This window comes from Calidris pugnax, unplaced genomic scaffold (assembly GCF_001431845.1).
Source record: "Calidris pugnax isolate Ruff unplaced genomic scaffold, ASM143184v1 scaffold305, whole genome shotgun sequence".
Lineage (NCBI taxonomy): Eukaryota > Metazoa > Chordata > Aves > Charadriiformes > Scolopacidae > Calidris > Calidris pugnax.
The window spans coordinates 108,790-116,868 of NW_015091074.1; the positions used below are offsets into that span (position 1 = coordinate 108,790).

At 49.1% G+C, this 8,079-nt stretch overlaps 1 protein-coding gene across 1 annotated transcript; it reads right to left on the reverse strand.

Moving 5' to 3' along the window:
* Window positions 1-469: 469 nt before the first annotated feature.
* Window positions 470-1,788, reverse strand: LOC106896981. The gene has a single exon (XM_014957329.1). The coding sequence runs from the start codon at window positions 1,786-1,788 to the stop codon at window positions 820-822; it is 969 nt and encodes a 322-aa protein (XP_014812815.1). The 3' UTR covers window positions 470-819.
* Between the last annotated feature and the right edge of the window lie 6,291 nt (window positions 1,789-8,079).

An 8,079-nucleotide genomic window follows, 5' to 3' on the forward strand; every position in this document is an offset into this window, starting at 1 on the left:
CACATGGCTCATTCCATAATCTGCTCAGCACTGGTTTGTCCAGGGACAAAACTGCAGAGCAATTTGTGGGGGGAAGATAGTCCTGGTCCTGGGGTGTAGGACTGAAATCTCTCCTGTGTGACCTGCATGTGACACTGGTGCCACCAAGCAAAGCCTAGGTGGACAGTAAACTCCTGTCTGAGGGCTACTAATGAGTCTCATTACTTTAGTTGAGCCACCTTCTAATACCACCCTGTGCCACTGCTTTTACTATGTCTCTGGGTAACTTTTCAACACCAAGATCTCTTCCCACAGATGGTAAATCTACTCCTAAAAACACCATTGCTGTCATTATTTTACAGAAAAGAGTGATATACTCTAAAAATTCAGTGAAAAAATTCAGTGAAAACAGCAGGGAATACTTTTTCCCAGTAGCAGCTATTAGAAACAGGTTTTTAAAAGGGAAAATAAATCAGACAGAGAGCAAGAATCCAGCTGCAACCTAAGTTTAATATGACTGGTACAACCGGCAGATATAATTGATCCAGTTACAGTAAAAACCTCTTGTGGTGTGAAGGTAGTGACAGAGTTGTATCGGTTTGATGTTGAAAGCCCAAGCACCTGCTCAGAATTACTTTGCTTCTCACTAACATCTTTTCTGTTGGAGGAATAACTGAAGTGTGGTCATAAAAGGAAGGGATAGCACTCTACGAGTTTTACATGGATAAAATAAGGGGTAAAATAAGGCTAAAGCTTCTCTGGGGACTAGGAATGGGGGAAAAATAACCTCAGACCTCAGCTACATAGGTTGCTGTTCTCACAACTCTTTCTTTATCTCCTTTAGCAGAGCCATTTGGAAGCACAGCGGCTCTTCTTGGTGTGGCCCGAACGTTTCGCTCCCCCGGTGTGATGATGGGAGGAGTGCTGGGTGGCCCGTGGGTAGAGGCACTTGGACTTGCTCAGGTGTTGCGTCGAAGAGCTCTTGTGCTTGATTCCCTCCTGTGGCAGCAAGCACTTGGTTGCGTGGTGCTGCGTGGAGCACTCCTTTATCCCCTGCCCGGGGGGACACTTGGGGACCTGCGGCTTGGGTGGGCACTTGGTTATGCACTGCTGGGAGGAGTAAGTGGTGATGCACTCCTGCGTCGGGTAACCCTTCATGCACTTCTGCTGGGGGAACCCGCTCACGTACTCCTGCAGGAAAGACTGGGTTACGCACTGCTGCGGGGGACACTCAGTGACTCCCCTCAATGGCAGGGAATAGCCGCTGGTCATCCCCTGTGGGGACCGGAGCTCCGCGCCGTACCCCTGCGTCGAGCATTTGGATATCTTCTGTGTCCTGCATTCGTTCTTGCACGAGGATGAGTACTTGATCCCACACGGTGGGAACTTGAGTTTGCCGGGCTCGGGGCACCTGGGGGCGCAGGGTGGGAGGCTCTTGGCCGTACGTTTCTTCTCGGTGCAACTGGTCTCACAGGGCTGGAAATTCTGCACAGGGCTCAGCTTCAGGCTGGGCTTTCTGCAGGGCAGAAGGCGAGTGGTCTCGCACGGCTCGGGGTAGAGCAGGACACACTGCTGCACGTAGGGCTGGCAGGGCAGCAGGGAGCTCTGGGTCACACCTGGCTGTGGGCACACATAAGAGAAAGATTGCGTGTAGTTTTGCCATCTGGGCACTGGGCTCTTGATCACGCTGAGCGGGTGGCACGTGGTGCTGCACATATCGGACTGGGGCGTGCATTGTTGGATGGTTTCGGTGATGTAGCCCGTCTCCGGCAGGTAGACGTATTTGTACCGCTCCCCATAATAGTGCATGGTCACGCAAGGTGCTTATGCCTGAAAGAAAAGCAGGAAAAAGACAGACAGTTCACACAGACATTGAGGTTTTTGGGTGATGTAGGACTTGGTGTTTCCCCACAGGCATTTCTACATGGTGGAGCCCACACCCTGGCTCTCCTGAAGGTCAGAGGCTCTCAGTGACTCAAGACCAGGCTGTGATTACCCAGGTGAGCAGCTGAGAGTCTGTTCTCAGTTCTTGTCCCCACACCCTTCTCTTAAGAGCCCAGAAACATTCAAGGGTTGGAGCCAGGCAAACTGGGGAGCTTTCAAGTCACCTTTCAAAGGCAGGGTAACTGTCCATCAAAGCATTTCACCAAGGAGAGGTGACATTGCGACCCTCTGCCTCACTACCTGGAAACCTCCTGTGTCCCCACTTGAAGTCCTGCAACTCCCAAGCACTCTAGATGAAAGGCAAGCCAAAATTAAAGGTGTGTCCGTGCTGTAATACTCAGGTGTGGCTGCCCTTCATACGGGCAAACCCAAGCTGAGGTTAAATTAGCTCACCAAGGGTAAGGATAGGTTTGTGGCAGCACGTATGACCTGCCCACCTGCCTGTTGCCTGCCTGCCTGCCAATTCACACTCCCACAGGGCTGGCACCATTCAATTACAGGCTCCAAGCTCACTACCATAGCACCAGCTTCGCTGCCTCTGCAAGCTGTGCAGTCCCAGCTTCATACTAAAAGACAGACAGTTCACACAGACATTGGCTATTTTGGGTGATGTAGGACTTGGTGTTTCCCCACAGGCATTTCTACATGGTGGAGCCCACACCCTGGCTCTCCTGAAGGTCAGAGGCTCTCAGTGACTCAAGACCAGGCTGTGATTACCCAGGTGAGCAGCTGAGAGTCTGTTCTCAGTTCTTGTCCCCACACCCTTCTCTTAAGAGCCCAGAAACATTCAAGGGTTGGAGCCAGGCAAACTGGGGAGCTTTCAAGTCACCTTTCAAAGGCAGGGTAACTGTCCATCAAAGCATTTCACCAAGGAGAGGTGACATTGCGACCCTCTGCCTCACTACCTGGAAACCTCCTGTGTCCCCACTTGAAGTCCTGCAACTCCCAAGCACTCTAGATGAAAGGCAAGCCAAAATTAAAGGTGTGTCCGTGCTGTAATACTCAGGTGTGGCTGCCCTTCATACGGGCAAACCCAAGCTGAGGTTAAATTAGCTCACCAAGGGTAAGGATAGGTTTGTGGCAGCACGTATGACCTGCCCACCTGCCTGTTGCCTGCCTGCCTGCCAATTCACACTCCCACAGGGCTGGCACCATTCAATTACAGGCTCCAAGCTCACTACCATAGCACCAGCTTCGCTGCCTCTGCAAGCTGTGCAGTCCCAGCTTCATACTATTCTTTAAGCACCTTCAAGAAAAGAAAAAAAAGGAAATACAACAGAATGGTTTCTAAGTATTTGGTAAAACCCCAGCAGGAAAGGAGAAGCTCTCAAGGCAAAAACCTCAGCTGGTGTTAACTGGTCAAGTTTCAATGAGTTGAGAGAAGTCCACCCATTTAAAGCAGCCTCCAGTCTTGCACTACCTTCAGACCAAGCCACAGTGCCCTGGTTTTGTTGTGGTAGCCCAAAGACCCGCAGCTGAACTGCCTGGTGGAACAGCTCTAATAGTGAAATGTCATCCTGGCAGCCCCTGTGCCAGCAGCATGGAGGGGAGTTTAGTCGAGGCCACATCCCTGGGGAAGGGAATGGGTGGCACCATGGTCCATAGTTTCCTCCCAAAACCTCTGTGAAATGTCACATGTTGCCTTGGTCCCAAGAGCCATAGGAGAAACCATCCCAAGTCATTCCCCCCTCTGGAAAACCCCAGTTTCGGGGAGTTTTCTGAGTTTTTAACAGGATTAATTTGAGCAGAACAGGTACTGGAACCACGGACACGTGAAAGGTATTCTAATAGAAAATATTTTTTTCTTTTTTGACATTTTTTTGAGATTAAGGCGTATAATTAAATGACTGTAAAGAAACTGCGTTTTCTGAACACCCCTGTTCTGGCTACAATTACAGTAAGGTGTTTTATCTTCCAAAAGCCTATCACTGTGTGACTATTGACAATAACAATGCTGTGTGTTACTGTCATTAGGAAAACTTATTATCACTACAATTATAATAATCTTCAGCTAATAAAACCAACCCATTGAAAAACAATGATAGCAATTGCTACTACTAGATCTACAATAAGAAAGTATCTGGTGATGCTCATCAAGATAAAAAACTTCTAAAGTAGAGGGATTATTTACTTCCAGGGAGTTGTTTGCATCTCAGACTTATTTTTATCAGTTTTTACCCTAAGGTAGATATTTCAAAGTGTTCAGGTTTAGCTAGAGAGTCCGCATTGGCACTGAACTTGGTCAGCATCTGAAAAGTCCTTTTGTTTAAATTCCATTAAATGGCAGCAAATTTCTCCATGCCACTTCCTTTAGAGGAGTTGCCTTTCCGTGTGCAAGCTCATCTCTGACTCCCGCCAGCATCAGGCCCTTCCTGTAGCCAAGAGCCTCCTTTGGACTAGCCTCCTTAGGACTAGATCTAACCGAAAACGAAGAAAAGCCCCCAGATCCCACTCCCGACTTCACAGTCCATCTGGAAGTGCTTTCCCAATATTCTTCAGTTTAGCACAGAGGAGATGCTCCCGCTGTCGGAGCCGCTCATGCCGATGCTGAAGGCAGCATCCCCCAGAGGATGCTTCTCTGCGAGTCCACAGGCAGAACCTCTGCCTGCTCCGGCCACCCAGGAATAAAACAGCATTTCAGGAGCTCCATTAAAAGCCAGACTTACCCACTTCATCAGTGAGAACAACCGGAGAGAAGTGCCTAGGAGAGCCCCGCGATGCTAGAGCTTTTATACAGTGAATAAGTGCCCTAGGGGAGTGAGGCAGTTTGGTTGGGTGATGCTCTAATTGCCTGCCAGTCCTGGGCCAGCCACGTGTGGCTTCATGCTGGCGGGAATGGCTGTCCTCGCTCTGCGGGGCTGCCATCGCCACCAAGCACTGGTGGGACATCTACCCCCATGAGGGGCAACCTCCTGATGCAACGTGCTGAACCAGCAAAGCCCATGGCAAGCCAAGGAATCATGAAAACGTTAGAGTTGGAAGGGACCTCAAAGACCATCTTGTTCCACCTCCTCCCCTAGGCAGGGACACCTCCCACCAGACCAGGTTGCTCCAAGCTCCATCCAATCTGGCCTTGAACCCCTCCAGGGATGGGGCAGCCACAGTTTCTCTGGGCAACCTGGGCCAGGCTCTCACCACCCTCAGAGTAAGCAGAAGACACCCTGTCTCACACCAGTGTCTCACCACCCTCAGAGGACACCCTGTGCAGGGACTGCTCATGCTCTTTGTGCTGCGAATCTCCATGCATGGTGCCCAGACCTCCCTGCCTGCCCATAGCAAATCCAGGCCATCTAAAACACACCTTTCCACCCAGAAAGACTGCAGTTTGGAGACCACCAAAGGGACTGCCCAAGGGACTCCTCATTTCCATGGGACCTGCCTGCATCAATCCCTTTGCTGCCTTTGAAAATACCATTCAGGAAGGACTCTTGGCAACTTTTTGCAGACCATAATTACTCTGGCATGCAGACTTCCTTCACTTACACAGGGAGCCCAGGGAAGAGCAGGATGATTAGGAGCAAGAAAGCCTTGGGCTAAGGGCAAGACGGCTACTAAAAAGGACTTGCCACCAAGTGAATAACCTGCTGAAAGAGGTGACGCTTTTCCGGCACAACAAAGAGGAGGAGGGAGGAGCGGGAGCGCTGGGGTGGCCCGGGGAAAAGGCGGCTGAATCAAACCCCAGCTCCTGTCCTGAAAACACAAATCGCATTTCCTGCTCTGCCACACGGTCTCTGCACCAGTCACCACTCCCTTTGTTCCCTGTTTGTGCCACCAATAAACCCAAGGGAAAATTAACAGTGGCACGATCGTAACTGCTGACAAGGAATGCATTTTTAGGTAGTCATATCTGCATAAGCCAAAGCCCTGGCATTATTCTTTTTTTTTTTCCTTTCATGCAAATCTGACACCTCTGAATTGGGTTCCAGCACACTGGGAATACAGGCGAGGTCCCACACATTGAAACAAAAAGAGGTGAAATAAATTAACCTGTAATGGAGTAGGTGGAAAATTTCTCACCGACATGAAGCACCGGGGATGCTGCTGAGTGGGATTTAAAAGACGTGTGGACGTGGTGCTAAGGGACACAGTTTATTGATGGATCCTTGCAGTGTTATATTTATGATTGGACCATATTAAGGGTCTTTTCCAACCTAAATGATTCTGTGATTTGAAGCAGAATATTGCTCTCCGGCTTATGAACCACTGAGTAAATTTTCTGTTTCTGTTTTCACCAGAAAGTCCAGAAGCCTGAAGGTTTGTTTGTGACTGAGACTTCTGATTTTCCAACCAAAAAAATCTCCCTCAGTATCCTAGAAAAAAAAAATTGCAGACAAAATGCCTGTTTCCCCAGTTGATGTCAACATTTCAAGGGAAAAATGCTCTCTAGGCTTATCTTCTTTCCACAACTGGAGAAAAAAGCACTAAATCCATCCTGGATTTCTCCAACTTTCATTGCGATTCACTCCCCTGAACAACGCCCTTTTTAATGTTCAGTGATCCGACCCAAGGTTTTAGGGATCAGGCTGGCGTCAGAGAGCAGGTAAGCAGTTTAATACCATTTTTATAAGCTCCATAAATCCAGTTCCTGGGGAAGCTCCATAACAAGTAGCCTTCAAGTAAAGCTAATATTCAGTTTAGTGTTTCCAGTGCAGGTAGCAAAACATCAACCCGATGATAACATCCTGTCCTGTCATCCCAGTGGTCATAATTAGCATCTGTGAAGTCCTTTCATCCCAGAGAGACGCTCAGCGCCGCATGGGACACTGTTGTGGGGGCTATTATTATTCCCAATTAAGCCCAGGGGAAAACGAGGCGCATTGCGCTGCGGTCACTTGGCGGCACAGGGTGAGTCAGAGCCAGGGTCATAACCAGACTCCATTGTGGCCACCTCCAAAACAAGCTCCATGCTCTGGTGGCCACTCCACCCCTGTGACATGAGGTCCTGTGCCACCCGGCCACCCACCACCCAGGAAGATTCTCCTAATGACCCATAGGCTCTGGCTCCTATGGGAAAGCCACGATGATGTGACAGCTCCTCAGAAGGCCATTTCTTGCTTTCAAAGGGGACGCAAGACATTGGGTTGGGTTGTGAGAGCATCTCTGGTTCTGCAAGGAGGGCCATGGTCACTGCTGTTCTTGCACGCTGCCTTTCCAGGCTGAACCATTGTCCCTCTCCAGGCTGAAGCATCTTCAGTGGACATTCAGGAGGAGGCACGAAAAGGGTCTGCTTCCCTATCACACACTCCGCACCCCAGGGAAGCAGCAAGATGCCATCTTGACATCGCTAGATGCCACCTCCTTGCTTTTAGAGGGCAGCCCGCCATGGCACCTCAAGGTCACCGAGCAAGGGTGGAACAGGGCAGGATGCAGGGCAGCGTCCCTGCCCCAGTCACACCCTCCTCTTCATCTTGCAACACTTGTTTTTAGCCTCCAAATACGCACGATCCACTTAAGTGTAAGCTACTACTCATTTTCATAATGATAGGTCATATTACAGGATTTTCGTATTTTTCAGACAGGACTTCACTGTATTTAACAAAGAAGAACCACCAGAGGGCAAAAAGACGAGATATTTAATCTGAAGTCAGACAAGTATCTTTATTTAAGTCTATATATATGTATAAGTATACATATATATATGGTTTGTTTTCAGTACAGTGCAGAGCGTGCACATTTTCAGGCAGCATAAAGAACATAGTTAATCGCTTTTATAGCTCAAACATTTATAAAATAGTCGTGCTACAACTTTCAGTGTTATTTCGAAGACTTTCTTTTGTTTCAAGTTGTGGTTTCGGTATTAATTAACGCAACCAAGTGAATAAAAGCTTCCATGTATAAAATTTCAGCAAGGACCGACTTCACCAAGCTGGAAATCCCCTCTTGTCTGGGGACTCCGCTGAAGTCAATGCGGAGCCCGTGTTTTAAAGCAGCAGGGGTTTCTGGCCACCTTCCGAAACGAAGGCCACAGGAATAAGATTCGTACACCGTTTGCTCAGCAAATTCACATTTGGCTTCCAAATCTGTGCGTGAAACCAGCTGGTTTGGAGAACTCGTAGCCTTGTGGAATCCAGGTTAACCTGACCATCGTCTCCCAAGGACTGAACTTGGAGCCAGGCATGAGCCAGCCCTTCTGCAGCCACGCTGCCAGTCCTCCTG

What these genes read in the sequence shown, in the direction of transcription:
- LOC106896981 (XM_014957329.1), bottom strand. Translation starts at nt 1,788, where the DNA reads ATGCACTATTATGGGGAGCGGTACAAATACGTCTACCTGCCGGAGACG.